Source organism: Pseudopodoces humilis, chromosome 1, assembly GCF_049639895.1.
Source record: "Pseudopodoces humilis isolate 2021_Gansu_Grassland_sample_001 chromosome 1, ASM4963989v1, whole genome shotgun sequence".
NCBI lineage: Eukaryota > Metazoa > Chordata > Aves > Passeriformes > Paridae > Pseudopodoces > Pseudopodoces humilis.
In genome coordinates this window covers 19,974,735-19,998,426 of record NC_142200.1, presented here as the reverse complement: position 1 = coordinate 19,998,426, position 23,692 = coordinate 19,974,735, and the positions used below count along the sequence as shown (strand labels likewise).

General features: G+C 36.0%; 1 protein-coding gene across 2 annotated transcripts in view; it reads right to left on the bottom strand.

Moving 5' to 3' along the window:
- Positions 1-23,692, bottom strand: part of UBR5 (ubiquitin protein ligase E3 component n-recognin 5) — an 85,033-nt gene that overhangs the window by 46,294 nt on the left and 15,047 nt on the right. For both annotated transcript variants that reach the window (XM_014255144.2, XM_005516979.3), the window contains exons 2-12: positions 21,266-21,310; positions 20,706-20,787; positions 20,454-20,530; positions 19,532-19,651; positions 16,316-16,505; positions 14,614-14,773; positions 7,921-8,070; positions 5,755-5,966; positions 1,415-1,531; positions 1,224-1,334; positions 367-521 (exon numbers count right to left, since the gene is read on the bottom strand). In XM_014255144.2, the coding sequence (XP_014110619.1) occupies positions 367-521; positions 1,224-1,334; positions 1,415-1,531; positions 5,755-5,966; positions 7,921-8,070; positions 14,614-14,773; positions 16,316-16,505; positions 19,532-19,651; positions 20,454-20,530; positions 20,706-20,787; positions 21,266-21,310 (1,419 nt within the window). The remainder of the gene's footprint in view (positions 1-366; positions 522-1,223; positions 1,335-1,414; positions 1,532-5,754; positions 5,967-7,920; positions 8,071-14,613; positions 14,774-16,315; positions 16,506-19,531; positions 19,652-20,453; positions 20,531-20,705; positions 20,788-21,265; positions 21,311-23,692) is intronic.

Here is a 23,692-nt window from a genome sequence, read left to right as displayed (position 1 = left end):
AGAGCCAGAGAGAGAGGGACATTGACCTCATATGTTTGTTCCATATTTATAATCTGAAAAAGACCCAAAAGGCATAGAGAAGGTTATTCTCTGATCCTGTGTAGTACTGATACATCTGAATGCTAAAGCATTTACACACATCTCCTAAAAGAATGACCTTATTCTGTTAAAGATGTTACAATTGGATCCAAAAGCTTTAGGCATTAAAAAACAGAATAAATATATTTTATAAAGGGAACCTAAGATCAAGTGCAGATTTACCAAACTCAGAACAATGGTGGTTCAGTAGTTTTGCAACTCTTGTTAGAGCTAGAGACATGAAGACACCCAGAGCATCCACACTGCTGTACACAACCCAATACTTACCACCAATACAAGTTGTTCTCTAGTTGAGCACACGTGTAAAGAGCACAACAATGTAAGGAAACAATCCGTTCTCCCTGAAGCTCTGAGTATGTCTGTGCAGTGTGTTCTAATTTAGAGGCTACGGAACTTAAAGTTTCATCTACCCATGTAGCAACCTAAGGGAGAAGGAAAGAAAGGAACAGAGAAGGTAGAGGGAAAAAAAAAAAAAGAAAAAGAAAAATATTTACTGGTTTACTGGTTACTGAAAGGGGGGAAATAAAGAAACAATTATACCCTTTGGAAATTTATCCCCTACCATCTTTTCTTTCCCCAAAAGAGAGCTTTTCAGAATTGTTTTCCCTTCTATTTCCAGTCCTCAACCTTAACAAAAAAAGTTGGAAAAAAACAAAAGGAGAAACCTGTCATAAAGCATATGGATGTGTTGGTGTCTTTACCAAATCATTTTCAAGTTCACTCTAACTAGGCTAAAAAGCATACTTAGCTAACTTACTTTACATCACTGAAAGCTTCAATGTCCTTAGTTTTTCTACTAAATCTTTACAGAACATTAACAAGCTTCTCTATTCTCAAACCAGAGTCAGTTTCTACTGTAACAGCAAAAAGTTGAGTGTTTCAGATAATCAGAAAAACCAGGTATTTTTTCACTGTTTCAGCTCTAAATCTGATAGATGTAATTTTTTTTAAATTTTCTGTATTTCTACAAAACATCAGATGGGAAGGAAAAGAAAGGAATGAGTAAATGAATTAAGTACTTTCTAGTGCAGATGAAGCTGAAGTAACTACTTCTCTATAATATAGTGCAAACAATTGAAAAAACACAGCTTTGTCAAATTCAGCAACCAGTGAACATTTCATACCTTGTTATTTTCTGTGGCAACAGTTGCTCTAATACTATTTGCAGAAAGGAGCACAATCTTTTCATTGGTTAAGCCCAAGAACATGGCTCGTGGATGATGCAGCGAAGGATTCTTTAGAAACAAAAAAAGTATTTTAGATATTCAAAGCATATAAATAATTCTGAAGGGGAATATTTAAAGCTATACAGTACCTGTGCATTTCTGTAAGGCTCTGATTCACTCCACTTCCACTGATAGAGTTCTCCTTTACTGCTGACAGCCACAAGCTCAGAATATAGAGCTCCGATAGAAATAAACTTTGTTCCATCCTACAAACACAGAAATACAAAGTCTAAGAAAATTATATTATAAATGCATCTATAAAAACATATAAATGCAAAAAAAATGAACTTGGAATTGTTTTCTTTTTTTCAAGGTACCCATGAATGTTGAACCTGAAAATAAAGATTATAAACCTGAAAATAAAGATATCCATATTGTCTCAAGATCAGCATGCCCCCCCCCAAAAATCACTGTTTCTGATGAAGTAAAGAAAGAAAGAAAGATACTATTTTATTATTTCCCTTAACTTTAGCAATAGCATATATATGACCATTAATTTGGACAGTTTATTAAGAGTTTACATGGTGCTTTAAGAACACAACACTGCCCACAGAACTAGAGATGAAAAGATCTCTTGACCTGTGACATTGAAAAAAAAGTTTCTGCTTGAAATTCTGGCTATTTGAAATTAACTAAAAAGCTACATAATTCCACTATTCCATTGCTAAGTATAGTCAGGAAGGTATCTTCCAAGCTACCCAAGAAATCAATTATCGAATTCACTGTTTCATCAGTTAAACAATTCTTATCTTTCACTTCTCAAAGTAAGTAACTGCAAACAACGTCAAGTTTTAAAAAAATCAGGATACTATGTCTCAATAATGCATCATTATAACCTGACATGCTGGGAAAGTTTCTAATTATTGCTTATTCCTCTTGCCTTTTTCTCCTTTTTAACATTTTATCAAAACTCATCTGGTTTCTTTCCACTGCATCACTTTGTTCATTTGCTTCATACTATACCTGTGTGGACCTCACAGGTCTGATCTCCTCCCTCCTAAACTGGGTTTTGTATCCATGTTGCTGTAACTACACAAAGTTACAACCTCACTTTTGCAAATTCCTGTTCCTCCTTGCATTGAAATGGCTCACAAACTACAGAGAATTTGAGTGATTCCACAAAACAGTGAATTCTGTTCATTGAGAAACATTTGTAATGTTTCATTGCTCCTCAGCAAGTGCAGCTACAGGACAAACATGTTCTTTCTTAAGTTCCTTACTACTAGTAACTCAAATTTTTCTTCCACTTCCAGCTTCACAAAAAATGAAAAAAAATCCCCCAACTTAAACTAGTATAAAATCAAATGCTGTCTTCTACAGCTACAGATCTGAAAGAGAGGTACATGATATCTAGTCTCTGTAGTGGTTATCTCCCAGATCAGTACCTTTGACTGACTCTCAGATTACAATACACCACGTTTAATTACTTCAGCCGTCTGAGGGGAAACTGAACACAGCCATTAAGAAAGTCCCACTATCCAGTACATTTATCTGTCCTCTGAATTAGAAGACTTTTCACCACAGAAGTTTAAAAGTGGAAACATTTTTAGTTTCATAAGTCTGGATTTACGTATTTTTTTTACTGTTTTCATGCCTAGAAGTGTGCATTCCAAAAGGTATGTGTGTGTCCTTGAGTGACACAGGATTCATTCAGTACAGCTCTTACCAAATGCTCACCAGTATTTTGGGAAAAAGAAAAGCAGCAGGAGGAAAGGACAGAAGCAATTACAAGCAATTCTCTTTTATACCCTGATAAGAGTCTCTAGCATTAGTTAAATCATTAGAGAACTATTTTGTTCTGGAGGGCATCTACCAACACAGCACAGAAGTAACACAAATACTAATCCATGTCATGATTATTAATACATGCCATGGCATAAACATTGCACATTCTGAGAAAGAACTGTGATCAGAACCTACTGTAGTCTAATGAGATGCATCTTCAGAAGTTAGCAGGCCTGAAGCCTCCGAGTTATGTATGGAAGGCAATTAATTTTTGCTCCAAGACACTCTCATTTTGAGTTTTCATCTTGCTAACATATCTTTTAAAAACAAACAGCTTTGTACCAGAAGCTGAATATTAGAGAAACCTGCCAATCACATTTTTTTCTCTCTCTTCCATCAAAATATTAGCAGCTGTGACCTAAGTGCTTCAGGATCAATGCTGCATTCACCTCCAGAGGGCCATTCAACCAACTGCCCAAAGTTTCTGTAAACCAGAGACTCCTGTTCAGCTACAAATTCTGATTTCACACCAGAGAAATTAACACACTTGAAGATGATGCAGACTACTGAAAAAATCTTAGTGTCTCAATAGCTAAGTAGAATATACTTGAAAAAATGAAAGGCTTGGTTTGCACCTAAATTACAGTCAAGCAGGGAAAAACCAGTGTATTTGCCATTACTGCACTACAGATACACTTGGCTCTGATACATATGGCACAAGGTTGATACAGTGCAAGTGTAGACTGATATCTGAAATATCAGAAGAATGTACTCATTGATTTGGATTCCTGAGCAACTGATGAGATTTATTTGGTGGAGAAAACTCAGTACCTGAGCAACATGTCTATACACTGTCAGTCTCAGATTGTTGGTGAAACTGATGCACTTGGGAGCACTATCAGATTTCCAAAAGTTTCAGCCATGCCTCTCAGGTTGGTACCTCACCTCCCACAAACAAAAGTTAACAACCCTCATCACAGTCTCCTACAGAGTTCTGTCCCAAATGCTAAAGGTCAAAACAATGAAAAGTGAAGGAAAAATATTTGCAAACATGACTGGCTCTTTTGTAGTGGTTTCTTGTGTGCTTTAAATTGTCCCCTAGATTACTGTCTTTTCCATTAACCTTTCAAGACCTCCTTCCTATTTTCCAAAATGAAAGAAACACCTGAACTGACTTCTCTGCTAAACTATCTCAGGATTTTCACCTTGAAGAATTTCTGCTGGAAAATACTACCCACAAAAATTCATACTGGATTTAATTACTTTTGAATAAAAATGGAAGGTCTTCCAGTAAGACACCTTCATTTAACTGGAAACCCAGAAGCTGGGGTTTATATGACTGCACATGCAAACAGGTAAGTGGGAAGCAGTTCAGTATATATAAACTGCACAGGCATAGAGTTAGATATCACAGAAAAACAAACCAAAAAACCAGTAATGGCCATAGTAACAATTACCAAAACACAGATGATGAGTCAGTATTCCAAATCTAAACTATATTTATTCTTTGATGTTGGATTCCTGAAACGTCTCTGCCCAAGCTAGATTTTCTCATTTTAAGTTAGGGGAACAAAAGCTGCCAACTTTCAGTGTCAGAGAAGTTCAATATTACAAGATGAGGAAAACAAAACAAAACCAACAACAAACCCAAAACAAAGAAAGGAAAACATTTTAGACATAAAAGATCTGGTACAGAGCATCTACTAGACAAACATTCTTTTTCAGTCTCTTAATTTCTCAGTTTGAATGCCTAAAAGAAGACAACAGCATCTAAAGTCATGCTGCTGCTAGCAGAAATAAGCCCCTACATTCACCTCTGTTTTCAAGCTTTCTATCTATATTTAGTCTGAAATTAACAGAGACACAGAAAGTGTGACCGATCAAAAAAGCAACCTCACAGATCCCGTGGACAGATAGAAATGGGAACACTAGACCAAGTAAATAAAATTTGGTCTGCTAAACATAGATGATCACTGCCATTCCTAGGAAGCTTTTTGGTTTGGTTGGTTGGTTTGGGTTTTATTTTATTTAGGTTTTCAAAAAATCAACTCCCCAAACATCTAAGTAATCCATAAAGACAGTGACCACAGATACTCAATTACCAACATATAGCTGGTGTTTCTATTACTTTATCTCCTGCAGTAATTACTTCTTGCCTTGAAAATGGAATTAAGGCTACAAAAAAAAACAGCTAATCAAAGCCAAAAGATTTTGAAGGAGCAACCAAGTTAGTGATCAGCTCAAAACACAACTGCAAATAAATGCAAATTTTTACCCCTGTAGTTTAAAAGCCCAATCTGCTCAAACTGAAAGTATCTCTAGGAATAATAATTCTTATCAAAAACACTTCCTTGATGAAGCATAGTTTAGATTGTTTCATGAGTTTCCTACTGCCAATTAAATGCTTTAAGCACCCAAACAAAAAAAAAGAATGAAAAATAAAAACCCCAAGCCTTATGATCTTCAGCAGTATCTTGAAAATACAGAGAAGAAAATTAAAACACTAGTAACAGAAGTGCCGCTATAAGGATGTCATTAATTACGTGTAATTTAACTAAGTGCCTAATAAGGAATATGCTTCAATACATTATCTCACAAAACTAAGACATGATAGTCAAAAACGCAACTCTCGGTATTTATTCAGGAAAAAAAATAAACAGATCTGTTGCACAGCATGCAAATAATAGCTAAAAAAATTCCATACCTTATCTGGCCACCACTGCAAGTCTTCTCCTAAAGAAACAGGACTTTGAACAGGTGTATTCTTCTTGTCCAGGCTTGGTTCCCCTTCCTTACTTGTTGAGCCTCTTTCATTATCAAATGAGGCTCCATCAAGCCACCTTCGTTCACGCAAACGTAAAACGGACTCACGTTCACGCAACAGCTCAGAGTCTCTCTCTAAGGGAAGAAGGAGAACTGGTATGCAATTGGGTCACACCAGTGGGATAAAAGTAAGCCACTCTCTAGTAAAGACCCTTCAGGATGCAACTAACAGCAGTTAATCTACTCACACAGATTAAAAATATAGTCCTGACATGCAACATTCAATATATTAACTCTTTCAAGAATATGTACTTTAGAATTACTAAACATAAAATAAGCTAGAAATAAAGGCTTACAGTTTTGTGCACTATGAAAAAATTCTAGAGAAATTTCACTTACATCATAAGAGGCCAAATACATTTAACATTTCTATTTAAAGTTTTCCAGTACAATACGCAGTTTTGTAGTTTTATCAATGTAGTTACAACAATAAAAGAATCTTAAGTCTATACAGTCTGACAGATAGCTTTATGCAAACCAAAAAAGAGTATTTATTAGAGAGTTTCATAGCAACTTTCCCAGAAAAACAGTAATTTGAAAAGGTTAAAGAAAGCAAGCATTAAAAAAAGCTCTCATACATGTTTGATAATCCAACCCCTTTCGTTTAAAGCAATATTCTATAGGACTGGATTTAATAAATTAAAGTGCATCTGCTTTCAGTAGATTAAATGAAAACTTTTCAAGAGTCAGACAAGTTTTTAAAAGGATCCTCACAGGAAAATGTTCCTTACCAAAATGCTTCCCCTCCAACTGGCCTATAAACTGTCTAAAGCCAGTACTCTGCAGTTCGCTCATGCAGAAAAATTTTTTAGATCAGGTAATCAAACTAACTTTCCACGAGTCAACTATGCATGGAAAATAAGGGCTATAAAATTCGTGGTAACATCTTATATAGAATAACCTTAGAAAAGGAAAAAAAAGGAGGAATTTAGAAGGAGTTATGTCAGATGCTGAATATTCGCACATGCACATAAATGCATTTAACCTATGAAGTACCTCACTTATGCTCACAAAAATCAAATGGAATTACATATACGAGATGACTGCATTATTACATCATAGGTTCAATGGATTACACCAAGTCTTAGGTCTTTTGCTGTATTAGACAAATGGGAAAGTTTTTACATAAGCCAAACACAACAGCCTGTCTTACAGATGTATTTCATCTAAGTACTGTACTTAATCCCTAGCAAACATCATACTGCCCCCTAACTAATAATTCTGTAACAGGAACTTATATGTTCAGCAATTAATATATTAAGCATGTTCATGAAAGGCAACAAAAACTGTACTAAATAAACAATCACATCAGAGGTTGGATTAACAGTTTGGAAATACTCTAGGTATTTGTGGTAACAGCCTCAAAAAGATAGGAAATTGCTGCATGGTCTGTTATAAATCTTGCAAGTGTATAATCCTTAAAAGAAAAAAATACCCTAACACTTCTCAAGGAGCTTTTTTTATCACCTGCCAATAGTTCTCCTTATCCAACTATAAAAATGCTTCAAAAAAAGTATAATTTAGATTTCTTCTCCCTCCTTATTATCTAAAGTTCCTCATTCCATAAGGTAACTTCTGTCATGGAACAACTAAGGAAACGTGAAGAACAGTGTACAAAGAGCAACCCAAAAGAAAGAAAGAAGAAGAAAACAAAAAAAAAAAAAGTATTAAGAATGCTGCATGTCATTGATTATTACTGATTTTTGAGCCAAATATATATTTGTAATGCAATCTATATATTAGTAAGTATATACACTACAGTTTAAAATAAACTTAACATGCAATGATTTTGTAACACTTTGCAACACCAATGATCAACACTTACATTTAAAATATATGACTACCAACGTTCTTGCAGAACTTACCTGCTAATAGTCAGAATTCATTAATAATTTTGATGAACAGCAGTCTACTTGTCTACTCTATATTTGACAACACATCACAGTCTACTTTCACATTAAATCAGCATCTAAACCACCAGTGTGTACTATCACTAGCTTTTTCCACAGCAAACTAGTTATTACAAAGAAAAAAGGTGCAAAATTACCTCTGGATGAGCCTAGCCTGGAAAGTGATGAGCGCCGAAAGGATGGATAACCAAAGTAACTAATATCTTCTGAAAACATAGCATCAGCATCAATAATGACACTTGGGTGAGCAGAATGTATGTCAGCATCCAGAAGAGACATAAGATCCTCTATAAGAGGAGACAAGGGTCTTAAGTGAATAATCAGCTACTTAAAACATCAGCTAGAGAGACCATCAACTAAACAAATATCAAAACAAAAAAAATCCTATCTATTAATTGAATTTCTGCTCTTCAGATTCACCAGTGCAAACTCATGTGCCTCCTATGCCACCACATTTACAATCAAGCTCGGTGAACTAGTGAACAAAACCAGCTTCCCTGCAAGAACTGCTCTGTCACTTACCTAACCACATTTCCCAAACAAGACTTCCCCAAAACATATTGTTCTGTATCCCAGAAATTCAAACTTTTGACTGTCACTTTGTAAAAGAACAAAGCACTAAAATAAGATAGACATATACACACATGTGCACACACACTCATGCACGTGATGCAGAACTCCCAGGATGACCTAGAATGAAGGGAGGACAGAGCTGATGGAGAAAGGCGGCCTTTGCACAGCCATGTCTTTGATGCCAAAGACTGCACATTTCTCCATGAAATGTTTCTTTCAGAGAATGACGTACTCATTAAATTCACAAGCTAGCAACTTGCAGCTCTCAATACAAAGCTTTAACTGGTAGCTACATGAACAACAACAACAGTTATCTGGGAAAAGCACAATGTTTTAATACCATGCAGTTTAAAAAAAAAAAGACCCAACCAAACCAAAGGGTTGAACTTCAATTAAATACTGTGACTGCCCTAGCTTCTCTGTTAGAAAACCCAAGTTCCCCTTGTAATGATCATCATTAAAACGCAAAACAATCTCCTTTCATTAACAAAGCTAAAGCTTCTATCTACACACAAGAGAGGCCACTGGAAATTCATGTGACTTACTGAAGTCCAGCAATATAGACTGTCAGGACAACTGAACCTGACCATCATCTTCCTACAGAAGTCCTGCTTCCCTCCTTTATCCATGAGGCAGGCACCTCCTTGGGACAAGGGGGGATTTCTAAATCTACTGCTAGTGCATTCACCTGGCTTGAAACAGAAGTTCACTGGGTATAGAAGTAAGGTGGGAATAGATCTTCAGACTAACTTAATGGAGTAACAGAGCCCCAAAGGTGGAACTTCACCACATGCTGCAAAGCTGACAAGACCCTACTGATTGCTGCCAAAGGAAATAGTTCTGCCCTTCCCAATCTTTCAAGCAAATCTGACTTAAAAGAAAATTTAAAAAATATTAAAAAATCAGGCTCCCCAAATTAGGTTTCACTAGCCCATAGAAGCCAAAAATCTCAGCCCCATGTAAGGGAATGGCAGGGTAGTGCCTTCTGGCAGCAGGACAACCTCATCTGCTTAAACCACCCGTGAAGCTCGTGCGAGGCTATACACAGACTCCCTTCAGGAAACTTGGAAGGAGCGCACAGAATTGCTGCACATCCAGTTCTCAGCCTCTATCTCATAGACATAAAACGAAACAGCAGCTACAAAACAAGCAGTCTTAACAGCAGAATCTGATAATTACAGGTCTTTTTCTCAGTGTCTGGAATGAAATGGAGGGAGGAATACAAAGTAGAGGGTATCCAAAAACTGAAAAGGAGCCAGAAGTCTGCTCTTAGAACTGGTACTAATTCACTTAAGACTTTCACACCCCTGCACATGAGAATATTCATCCTTGTATTTCTAAACTCTCATCTACAGGATACGTAACACATACCACTGACTGTCCATAGAAAAACAGCACTGTAAACCAGTGAGCACAGTGGATTCAAGGCAAGACCTACATAAATGCTTTCTGCATTAATTAAGTAATCCACTCAAGTGTAGGCTGTGTTTCTATAAGCACACCATTTGGGACTCCATAGTTCAGACAGTACACTTTACCAAGTTATCCATGACAGACTGCTTGGAAATCTTAGAAAATTCACATTTGGCAAACAGGCTCTACCTGGAACAATTCAGATCACTGAGAGTACCCTTACCCTGCCTGCTACTGGCTTTTCACAATAAGAAAGCTGCAGTACACCTCACCTTCAGTATCAACTCGTAAGTAACAGACTTTCAGAGCTGGGAACACAGATGAGTTTCTGTTGTATTTCCCAATACTGACATACTGCTCTCTCCTCCTTCTACCCACAACCATCTTTATCTAGGTAAGCTCCAACCCCTGTGTAGTCTAGAAACTAGTTCTGGTATCTTCTGGTCAGTGTCCAGAAAAACAACTGCAAAGAACTCTGATCTCTTTCTAGGAACCAAATTGCCCAGTACAGAAGAGAACTTTCCACCTTCATTCAAAATAGACAATACTAGATTTTTTTAAGATAAGCTATGTGAGAAATCCTCTTGACAGAAAACACACACTAACTCGTGACACACACACACACACCTTCCACCAGGTCAGGCATCTTGAGTTTAGCTGTGTTTCCAAAAAATAAAAGTTAAAATTCAAGCTATCAGACGTAAGAACCAAAACTATGTGGGTTTTGGCTAAATACGCATTAAGATGAGTAACGAAATGAAGCCTTTTCTTACCCTCTTATTTCAGCTTCAAATCAGATTTTAATTTTCTTCCAGTATTTCTGAAAGAGATCCCCCTTCTTCCATTTTCTATATCAGCAAAGAAAGGTGCTAAAACCAGTAGGGATAGGAGCCAAATCCACTCCCCTTCAAACATCACTGGAATTTTTTTAGCGCTGTGAAAACACAGATACTGCAAGGCTACATCCAGTTTAAGAATCCAGAGTTAAAAAAAAAAAAAAAAAAAAGAAAAGAAAAAGAAAAACCACAAAAATAAACCCATTCTCTATGTCTTTATTTTCCTGCTCTTTAGACAAATCCCATGGGATTATATCATTCATCTCCTGTGCTGTGTTAGACCTGAATCACACTGCTCCCTTCACATCTAGGTGTGATATTTCTGATGAACCTATTTTCTTAAAAAAATATCTATGATTCACTACTAAATACTGCAGAAAATCGTAAGGAAAAGGATATCCAGTTCAGAGGAAAGAAACAAAACAATAAAAAAATACCCACACCAAAAAAAATCATCAATAACCCCCTAGTTTTCAGTAAAGCAGCAATTCAAATAGCATTATCACTGGATTTATTAACTGAAGATGTTGCTTAGATCAATTCTGATCTCAAGTAGAGCTCACTTTAAACCTTTTCTCTTAAGGGGGCAATCGTAACTTCTCTCCCCTCTTTTCAGCTGCAGACTTTTATGAAATATTCAAGTATTCAAGTTTTTCAGTACCTCCTCCTATTTCAAGTTTGGATTAAATTGGCAAAACTGTGACAGTGAAGGGAGAGAAACATTTGTTTTGGTTTCCTAGGAAACTAGACTAAAACAGAACTCCAGAATTCATTCTTGATAAGATATTTATTCAAAATATTACTCAGCTTGAAGTTCACAAAAACAGAGGAAAAAAAAAAAAAACCAACCCAACAACAAAGAAAACCAAACCACAACAACAAAACCACAAAAAAAACCCAACCCCATTATCTAATTGTTTTCCCCGAAGGCAAACCACTGAGCTGATCCTACACCAGGCTGCAGTTCCCATCTCCCCTCACTGGAAGCTAGCACAGTAAGTCCTGCTGCGATACCAACCCATCTCTCTTCTCTGCAAAGCAGCCTGGATGTTGTCAAACCCTCGTTTCACAAGTCCCACTGGCGAGAACCCACTGTACCATGCAGAAGTTACTGAGCAAATATGCACTCCTCTGAACTACACAAAAACCAAACATTTCAACATTTACAGCATCTCTATTCAGAATATTAACAGAACAAAAAGACCTTAAGAACCCTCTAATACAACCTGGTATGAGCCTCACACAAGCTGTCAAGTCTTTCCTATGCTAAATGATCTTGTTCTATATATGTTTACCTTGATTATTCTCCTTATGTATTTGTTATGAAACAAATGAACCCACAATCCCCTCTGCTAACTATCATAAAAAAAAAAGAAACGGGATTAGAGAAGCCAAAAATCAAAGTACACTGGGATCCAAAAATAAATATTTAAGAGACACTCCTTGACAGCAATCTGTACAGAAAAGTAATCCTCTGCTCTCCACTTAAGACATTTTGAAGAATTCAGAAAGGATTGAAACATGTTTTTTGCTACCTCAAAAAAAGTCAAGACGCACAACATTTACAATACTAACTGGAACCATCACAACTGATATATTAAGAAAATATGATCCATTAAACAAGAATTTATTAATTTCACAGTACTTGGAAAGTATTTCAGCTTATTAATGATTCTATAATTATTATTTTTTAAATCATATATAAAGTGCCTTAAAAAAAGTTTCCCTATCTTGGAAAGCTTAGAGAAGTATCCCCTAAATTTAAGGGTCACAAAGCATGAGACATGCAGAAGGCAGAAAGACAAAATTAACATATGCTTTTAATAGAAATGCAAGAGCCTCAAAAGCCCAGAGGCAAATTCTGCCTTGTCTGCTTATTTTGTGCTCGAAATGAGAATCAAAAACTTTTAAAGCATAATTTGACATAATTTTAGAAAAGGTTCGTTATCTTTCAGAACAATAAAGAAGCCCAACAATTGAATGCATACAGCATTTATCGGTTATCCAGTTTTCTCTGATGATGTCATAGTTCCAAAGGGGCATCCAGATGTGAGATGACAAGTGAAAGCAAGAAGACTGCAAAGTTTCTAGAGCAAAATACTTTTAAAAAGAGCTATAGGCAACTTTCTTTGGCCATTTGGTTTTCCTCAAAACTAGCTTGCACTGTCATGTGACACAAGCAAACCTGATAATTTTTACTATGCAATGTTTTAACAGTAGAGTCATGACAGAACTGCCTAGTGTTCAGCTACACTTCTGATCAGTTTCAGATACCAAACTAATTCATTTCTGTACAAGAAACTGATTTTCACCTATAAAACATAGGACAAAGAAGGCATGCACATTCTACAAATCAGAAATCATCTCTGAAGACTAGCGTTAAGGCAGATCAAGTGTCATTTCAGTCATGATTTACGTATCTTTTCCCATAAAAACTAGGAAAATATTAGTCCAATTTTCTCTGTGGGGTAAAATAGGGGAAAAACACAATTTTAGGACACTGCAATCCCTTAAAGAAAATTTACTCTGAACAGGGAAGAAGATTTAAATATTAAGCCAAGGAGAAATCTTTTTCTGGATGTCCAGTGAGGACAGTGAAACTCTGTATACTACTTTAACCCATCTCAAATAGATGAGACTCACAGACTGCAGTGGAGGCACCTTCAAAAAACTGCTACTAGTCACAGGTTGTCAGACAGTCCCTATTAATTGATCCGTAGGATCACAAGAGGTACTCAGAGAACAGTTAATGCTGTAGAAGGTTGGTTAGTATGGTTAAAAGCAGTAATTTACAGTAAAAGTTCCTAACTGTGATTTATCTTCTGAAGGCCAGTTCTGGAGGAATGCATTTGGGTATGCTGAAGAGTAAGAAGCACTCTGAACACTTGGAAACGTAGAAGAATTTACTTCCTCCAGTGCATCTGTCTAATGCTATTAAGCTGATCACTACAAAGTAAGACTGAGATTAAAGATTCTTCACCCCTTTCACCAAAAGACTCTTGATGCTACAGCAAAATAAAGATGCTTGAGAGATGCAACTAAAACTAGAAGAAGCAAAATGAAATGCAAAGCTTTTGTTGCAGAAATTAAAAAAACCCATTCTCGAATCACATGACTGACAAGATAAAGATGGACGAAGCCCATGAACCTTCCTGGTGAACCAGATGAGCAGAAAAAAAACCAAAACAACAAAAAAACATTTATTAGAAAAATATCAAAACATCATTTTGACACAAGGAAGAAAAGATACTACATAGTCAGAGTTTAGACTTGCTCTTTTCATGCAGTGCAACTAACACAACACTGGATTTGGCTGCTATGTTTTCAAATCTGTTCAGTCAGCAAGAAAAGATTGCCTAAATTATTTAGCCAGTGAAAAAGAAGATTCAAGTCTTTTATAGAAAGTAATTTTATGGGACAGACAGTATTTCAAAAATAGCTGTGCTTATATTACAGCATTTTGCCACTATAGCCAGAACAGCATTTATAAGGGGAACTTGAGATGAAGAATAAATTCTCAATCTAACTGTAACCACAGTAAACTGTTTTGCCCTCTATTAAGGCTTTTTGATTTTAAAAAAGCATATAATTTTTTTTCTAAAAACTTGTATAAATATTAACAATATATGTTAGTAGTAAAAAACATGCAAGTCACTAGAAAGTTTTAGAATTAGCTTTTATGAGCAAGCCACACAGCAGTCTCAACATCTCATTGAGCAGCAAAATAGAGGAAAGTAATGCTAGTGTTACAAAGTCTGGGATCCTAAAAGAAAATATAACTTTCATATCCCCCACAAACAGTATCAACAGTTATTCTTCAGCAGCTATCCTAATCCCTCAAGACATCCCAGTCCATCTTTTGTTTTGTAGATCTTTAGACTTTGCTCCTATAAGCAAGAATTGTCTTCACTGTGCACCTTGCACAGCACAGAGTTTGCTGTCAGTACTTAAATACAGAAAAATAAGAATATATTGGCATTTTTAAATCAGAAGTTGCAGGATACAAACCTCCAGGAAGATATGATTCACTTGCTGTGTCATCCCCATCATCTCCATCTTCATCATCACGACTCAACAAATTATTTACAGCAAGGTTTACATCAAGATTTGTTCGTTGGAGTTCTCGAATAATAATACTTCTGGACTTCCCTTGTAAAACAACTTGTGCCTGTAAGAGCAGAGTGAATTGGCTACTGGTCACTCTCAGCTCACCCACTATTCATACGAAAATGCTTAATTCTAAAAGAAGTCTAATTAAAGGATCAAAAGTCAGTAACAGTACGTACAGACACATGCTCATATCAGTTTTGCACAGCATCCTGTACTTGATATCCAGCTTTCCCTCAGTTCCCGTTAAGCCACTGAACTCCAGCTTTGGCACTAAATTTCCTAATGGAATCTTAGAATCTACTTCTTGTAATGTTTAATGCTGTAGTTAAATAATAAGCAAAATCTGTTTTTGAGAGTGTTCTGTATGCTTCTATAAAAGTGTTTAAACTTTGTATGTCCATCAACAGAGTCTGCAATCAATTGCTGTGCCAAAACTACACCTCAATCCCTGTATTTTACACTGGTTTCCCTTTCCACTCCCCTTCAAACAAAACCACCTTAATGACTCCATTTTTCTTGTTACTATGTTTCTACAGGCAAGTTTTTATTAACAAGTGCAAATGCAGATAAAACCTTCCAAACACCAGATGCAATGAATATACAAAAAATCAGAGAAGCTCTGATTTATTCCACTAAGTCTAGGACTCAGAGCACCTTGTTCACATTCTAACAGCATACAAAGGTAAATTTTTTGTCAAAGCATTCTATGCCAGAAGTTTGCAGACTTTTGAGACCTCCTAGAATCTACAGACCATCTGTGAAGATCTTTCCCATTGCTCTGCTTTAATGTTACTCAGAAATCTTTTAGACACATTCTGTTTCAAAGGTAAACAAAGTAGGCTATTTAAAAAATAAAAGAAAAAAAAAAGAAGGCAAAATATCAGAGCAAGGGAAGTAAAGCAGATCTTTGGCCTAGCAACTAACATCTGTATTTCAAATGTCAACCAGCAACTACTTCTAAGCTAACAGTTAAAATGCATTAACTAGACACATATTTTGAATGTATTCGCTTCCTCAAATGTGGAGGAAAATGTTTTAACAGACTTAACAGCTTCTTCAGATTTTAGTGCATTAGAACGCAAAAGCAGAGCAATTTATACCCAACTTTATACTTTTATTCATAAAAGTCACATAAAAAATTAAGCAGAAGTGTCCATGAAGAAAAATTATCTGTATTTTAAAGAGAATAAATAAACTTTATGTCTTTCATTTACATCTGAAATGGATCATTCCTTCTATCAAACATGGAAAAAAGAGTCAATCTGCCCTCCTTCATTACATTCCTTCAAGAAACTTCACATTTGATACTATTCTCAAATATTTGATTTTCTCACTAAATCTCCCCTGTGCAACCAAACATGGCCTTCCTCATTTACATTAAATATATACCTTGTCTTGGGGGACATTTGGGAAATGGAAATTCTAGAATCCAAAAGTCTATGACTTCCACTGCATATTTAAGAATAAAACGAAGTCAGCTAGGAAAGTCAATTTCTTTAATTGCATGCCATTACTCCTTGGAGAATAGGCACTACTACAACACATTCTGGTACACATGCTCTGAGAAGCTCTCCGAGTTTTGGGCAACTAGTTCACATACCTGTGAAATTAGTTCCTCTGGAATGACTGATGCTGGAATCACTGGTTGTGGTTGACTCCCCAGCAATCCAGATCCTCTATCGCGTCCTGTGCGTATAACTCTGGTCTGCCTTCGAGAGTCTCGAGCTCCAGCAGATGATCTACCAGAAGATCCTCCTCCACTTCCACCAACCCCTGAACTCCAACGACTTCTAGAAGATTTAGATTATTTATTTTTTTTAATATAGCAGCATATTTTGGGGACTACTTCAACAGTCTCTCGTTTTATTATTAGTAACTTATAAACAGCCTCTGAAAAATAGTGAAGCTTGAATTCACAGACAAACACTATAAAATTAACTCTCAAAACTAGAAAGAACAAGAACACCAGGAAACTGATCAAGTTCTGAAATATCCAGAAGAAATTAAAAAAACAGGACTCCAACTGAAACTTCCACTCTTTCCTACTCATACAGCTGCATGGATGTATACATACATAAACACATAAAAGGATCAATTCCCAGATTTTCTAAAAGCAATAGCAGCAACGTAACGTTTATCTGTCAATTTCCTGCTATAAAAGCATACATGCACCAACTTCACTGTCAGTGGCTCTGACAGAAGATCACTATACTTAGCTGGATCTTCTGAAGATTCTGATACTTGATTCTCATTAAGAAACTGGTTAAGATTACACTGGAAAAACCAAGTAATCTTCTCTACTGCAAAAGAAATCTTACACTAGATAGTTCTCTGACCCTCAATAGTTCTCAAGAGATACTCTACTTTTTACCAATTCCTATTGCAGAAATCAACATCAACTGTACACATTGTACCTGAACAACATGCCAGAACTGACTGAACAGCTTCTTTGTTTCTATGAATCAGCATCAAAATAAGGCAACAAAAAGTGATTTGTAAAAGCAGACACCTCACCATCATTACAACTATCCACTAATAATTATCACCACAGAACTGTGTCAATTGAATGTGCTCTGAATTTAAGACATCATAATCTGCTGCCATGAAAGACAAGAGACTCTAGTTTGTTCTTTGACATTAACCTTATCTTGTAATATACCTTAATGGATATTGGATACGGTATTACTGCTACTTAATAATCTGTATCAACAGAACCTTCCTGTTATCAACCACTTAAAGTCTCAAACTCCTTTCAAGAACAACATTTAAAATCAGACACGAAAAAAGAAAGTTATGTTCTCTGAAACGGTATCTAATAAATTAACATTAAAAGTCTATCATATGTAGCTATTAAAAGCTAATTAAGTAAGAATACTTGTCTTGTATTTTATACCTTCAATTGATTACTAGCACCCTTTCTCAACTGGGTTTTCTTTTTCCTCCTGATAAGACCGTGCAACCAGAGTAACTCCAGTTACTCTGGTTAAGACAAGACCCTGTCAGACACATCTACATTTTTCAGAATTCTAGCTACTGACCACACAATGACAAGACAAGACAAAAAGCAGTTCAATTATGTCTTCAGGAAAAGTCTTGTCTCATGAGTTAGAAAGAAAATTCTTTATTAAAAAAAAAAAATACTACTGAAAACAGAAAAGAATGTGACATTTTAAATAAAATGAGCCACCTAAACTGTTCTAAACACGGGAAGGTGGCTGAGAGGAAAAGAACAGGGCTGAGGGAAAGTCAAATTCTACCTACACAGTAATTCTCAATTCAACCCTCTGCAGGGAGGAGTGAGGTTAAAGAAAAAATTCTGTATTAGATATTAATACTACAGATGCATTTTCTACTTTAAGTTATAAACTATCAATGGCATCATTTAGGTATTTAACAGTTAAAACCATTTCTGTTTGTGTAATAACTCATATATTCCCTGTCTGTCCTAACCTGGTCCTGTTAAGAAGAATAAGGACACAGCCATTTCTCTTAAAGCCATCTAAACCCAAGTTAAATATTAACATAGAATGGAAATAATTCATCTCATTTCTGTTCACCCACTAGTTTACCACATCTCTCCACTGCACAGCAGCACACTAGCAATTTTCCAAATCCAGTTATCTACTCTAATGGCTCCACAGTTTGAATGGTTTTATATTCAATTCATTAAGATAATTATTTCCCCCATTTAACAGACTAGTTACAGTGCATACTGCTATTCTATTAGTTCAGTGACTTTCAAGTACCTAGTTCCGAATCATTCAAGAGAAGACATTAGAAACACTTCAGGGTTAGTCTCTTAAGATTCAAACAATTTTAACACATTATGCTTAGCTAAGAATAATGAGGAAAAAAAGAAAAGCATTGCATGTCCCACAGTAAGTTCTTAAACATGACAATACTAGTTTCAAGTTTAACACATGGATTTTTAGGTTCAGATGCGTAATGATTTAAAAAAAAATTTGGGAAGGTTATGGGGATGGTTATTCTTCATGCAACTAAGGCCAAATGAATTTAGTTTATTTGGTAATAAAAAAAAGCAACAAATTTTCTGGAAATTCATGGAAAATATGTAGTCCCTTCCTCTTAACAAATCATTCACACACAGAAACCACAGTTCTCCTTACTGCAGCTAGTAACCTTAGGAAGCAGCATAGTTAGACATGCCTTACAAAACATGTAACAAAGAGATCACTGTCATTATGGAATGAAAATTGCTTTTCTATAAAAAGGGACACCATCAATTTTAAAGCTAATGACAAGAAATCTGGATCTATACAGTACATTTTGCATATAATACAATTTTAAAGGTTCTGAGAAACAACCTTTTCCAAATGTTCCTTTTCTATTACTATGTATAGGACCCCAGCTATCAAAACACCACCCATGACTTCAGGCAAGGGAGTGGAGAGCACTAAACAATGGAGCCCATAATTAAGGTTCTTCCTGCATAAATGCACTCATTTCACATTATGCTTCAAGCCTATTATGGTTTAAATTGATAGTGTCCCTCTAAAAGACTGTTTTTCAAAAATCAAGCAACTAAAAAAAACATTAAAAAGAAGACAACACATCCTAAACTAAGTTATTCTTCACACATCTATGAAGAACTCTCTGTATCCTGTGTGCTGAAGGGTCACTTAAATGTTTGTTATTTTAATCAAGTCAATCAAGGGGTTTTTTGTTATACCCTACCTACACAACTGCTGTGATTATACGTTCCCTTAGACATACTGCATACAATTTATATATGTGTATACACATATACTCAAATATGGAACAAACAGATTGCAGCCTCAATCCTATCAAAACTTACCCAAGGGTGTTGCCTGCCAGTCTGCCCAGAGTTTCAGAACCAGACAGAAACCATGGGGAGTCACTAGTCCTGCCTGGCCTGGATGTCCTTCCTGCCCCTGAGCCACTGCTCAACTTTGAACTGAAAGTAAAAGATGGTAAATCAGTCACAAAACAATCCCAAATGGGTTAAGAACAAAACCTGGAATCCCAGGTTGAAATTCTCAGGGACTTAGTCTGGTAACATACCAGCTTAAGCAACACCCTTGGGGAATATTCCAAACTAATCTAACTGTATATTAAGAAGTACACTGGAAAAAAAAAGTGGAAAGCATGCCTAACAGACCTTACGTACATCAGCAATCCATAATAGCACAGTTGCAAATACATATTAAGCTAATTAGCTTTTGAAGCTAGCCACTGTGCTAAGTTTTCCATTAGTGTATATGTACAAATTGTAATCAGCAGGTGTTCTATCTGTAAACCTAAGCCTGAGTGTGCTACTTCAATACAAAGTGGATTAAATTCAAATGTGAACTGTTAATTAGCCCTATGAAGGGGGACTTACCTGGACCGAGGACCACAGGCCTAGAAAGTGAGCCTTGCCAAATGGGACCACTTTCAGAGTGGATTCTACATTAAGCTTAACAGTTTAACACTGATTCTTTCTTAAGGATTATTTTTGGAGTAGTTTGTTTCTTGAAGTTAAAGAGAGCCTGTCTCACTTCTTTCAGAATCACATATCAGAATCACATATACTATTTCTTCCTACACTAGTTTGTCAGTCTAGGCTGTTTGGCTGCATCACCATAACCATTGTGTCTCTACTCAAAGTATCCATTCCAAAATCTACTTGGAAAACAAACAAATAAAATCAAAACCAGAAAAGCAGCTGAGCTGCTTATCAAGTTCAAAAAATATCTTAGAAGAAAAGTATTTCTTACCCATCACTATTCTCAGGTTTACCCAATTCCAATCTGTCTGGTTGAACTGAAAAACCAATCCTGCAGACTCTACCATCCTGTATTTAGAGCAAGAAAGGCAAGTGTTCAAAACTGAAATGTAAGTCAAGTTCACAAAAAAATTAAAACACAAGTCTTCCATTACTGAAGAGTGTTAATCAATTTAATGTTAGAATAACTAATTCTAACTGTATGGTTTCAAGTTTGTTATCTGAGAAGCTTTCAGCAACTTACCTCCAGAAGAAATGCAGCATGATTTGGTCCCACCACACACTGTTTAATAGTGGCCTGTTCCAATACATTCAAAGGCGGGTGGCTGAAAATAAAAAGTGAGAATATTACTAGCATTTTAGAACTTTTGAAGTCTGAAAAAAAGAATAAAAATCAAGTTGTGCAAGGAAGGAAAAATGTGCAGTGGGAGTCACCAATACAAAAAAAACTCTGAAAAATTACTAAATGTGCATTAATTGAAGCACACAGCACATAAAATGCAGGAAAAAGATCTTAAAAGGTGATAGTTTTCACTTAATCTGATCAGAAAGAAACAGGGTTTATACCTCATATTAAGAAGTCATTTCATAATGAAGATTTTAATAATATAATTTGTCACAACTGAGAATCTCCCATTTTCCTCCTGTGTTAACTGTGTTATCTGAAGCATTTCTGGACTTCAGTATCAGTAGCATAGACGATTTCTAAGGTTCCATCATCTACAGTACAATCATCTGCTTCTTATTGCTGTTGAGAAATTGTACTTTCCTAAATGATTTACAGCAGTATGTGATATGCCTTACCTGTTTAAATTATATTTGTTCAGCTTCTCTGAAACTTCCCTTAACCTGAAACAGAAAGAAATGAAGCTGTTATTTGATGACATACTCCACAGTCCACAACATTCACTCAACACAGCATATCTATGATGTTATGGGAACAACTTACCACCACATTTATTGAAGTTTAATATAAATACTGCTTGGTGCTGGGAGTCTGTTTAAGAACTGGATAGCGTTCAACTTCAAATCAGGCTTTTGTTTTGGAGGTTTATTTGCTTTGGAGTTTTATCTTTATCACAGAACCTATGTTTCCTTGCATTTCTGTGTGTTTTGTAAGTCACTATCAAAAAACACTACTCCTGCCTTGTTACAGCAACTTACAACTTTATGCATAAAATAAACATATAAAGCAATGACCATGAACTATAGATATACTTGTTTTTCCTTGTATAAGCTTGAATACAGAATCCCAGAGGAGAAAGGATTACAGTCTTCTAGGAAATCCAAGTATGTGGCATGTGAGAGAAAAATATGACAGTAAATTCCCCAAAACAGAAAACACAAAGAAACAGATGAATAAAAGCCAATAGCAGAAGGGACAAAACCAAATTCTGACTAACAGAAGAAACAATCCAGAGAAACATCACTATTCATAGGATTATGTAAAACATTACCTTTACTAAAGGTAAATAATGTTTCCAAAAGTTCAAAATATCACAGCAGAAGGGCCAACCAATACACCACTCCTGCTTACAGGATACTGTGTCCAAAAGTGGAAAGCAACCAAGTAATAATTTCAAAGGTAATTTCTCATCCACTTAGGAAAGATTCTCTATGGGCAGCAAAGACACTGGAGTACTATCAGGTAGGCATGTCAATTAAAGCCGGGGCTCCTTTCTTCCCAGAGGAGACAAGCAACCTGAAAAAGCCCCTAAAGAGCTTCCAGTTATAGTTGGAGTATTTGCATTGTATCAAAACATAAAACCAAGACTAATTCTGTAAAAATTGTGCAAGGTCTTCTTAATTAAGAAAAGAAATCTCAGCTCTGGTATCATGTTTGTCCTAGCATAAATCAGCAACACCTTTCTAAACCTAACAAAAAGACAGGCACACCAGCACTGTTCCCCTCTGTTTGTTGGAATCCATGTCTTTAAATCCTTCATTTTTACTTGCTTCACTTCAGTTTCTACAAACAGACTATGGACAACAGACTTCAGCTACCTGCAAATCCCGAGCATGAGAAAGAAAACAGATCAGAGGTCCAAAGAGTGAAATCTTAACATTATCAACAGTGTTTAAAGTATTTGTCCTGAGGGAAAAAATAAGGAAAAAAAATCTCCAAGTCTGTTTGAGGAACAAGGTATTTTATACTGGTAGAAGTAATTTCCAAACCAAAGAAGAAAAGAAAAGTGAAAAGTAGACAGCAGGAAGCAATTGAATGTGTTTAGAATTGCCTTTTGCTATCCAAGCCAAGCTGCTGGTTTGTAAGTAGGCGATTTCACACTCCCAATTTCCAACCACAACTACTTTACACAGGCCAAGAGTACATATGCAGATAAGATTCTGTAAAGACAACCCACAAAAGCAAGAGAAAACACAAACATCCCGTGCAAACTGTGCAAAAGGTACCCCACAAGAATGAACCACTGTGGGAGACTGTGGAATGAACCCCAAGCTAAACAGCATACACTCCACACTGTATCATATGGTTTTATACAGCAAGCAGGGATTGCTGCATAGTATCTGACAAGTTACACATCCCTGAAGTTCCATGTCTTGAGTTTATCATCTAGCAGTTTCCCACAGGAATCCTGAGCAGTTTCCCATTAACATTTTTCTCCTGGCAAGCATGAGTAATAATTACAGAATAGGAAAACCTATCTTTAAATTCATTGCACTGCCTTTAAGAAAAGCTGATGGCAACAAAAGTAGCACTTTATTGGAGATGGTTACTAGACTAGTCTATGAGCAATATTTAAAGCTTCCTTATCTGAGCCTTGCTCATAAAACCAGACACTACCAAAGAACAGACATCTTTAAATCTGAAAAAAATCATCATACTCCTTTTGTACATGTAAAAAAATGAAGCAATAGGAAAGAAATATGCTCAGAAAGCTAAGACTTGAATAATCAATGAATCCACGAGTAACATCAATCTCAAGAGAGTAGGTCTATCTGCAACAAGCACGGGCCAAAAGAGATCTAACACTGCTGGAAAGAGGCTCCTGTCAATCTTTAATAGGAGAGAACAGAGAAAGTTATAAGTAACAATGCTCCAAGTACTGAACTACTCTACAGAAAGAAAAAAAAAAAGGAAAAACTATCTCATGCCTCAACCATATCATATGTAACTGCTGTAACAGTAAAATTAACAAGTACTGCTGATATGCTCCTGTAAGCCCATGAGAACTTGAATTTGATGCAGAACACCACTGGAGTTGCTCCCTG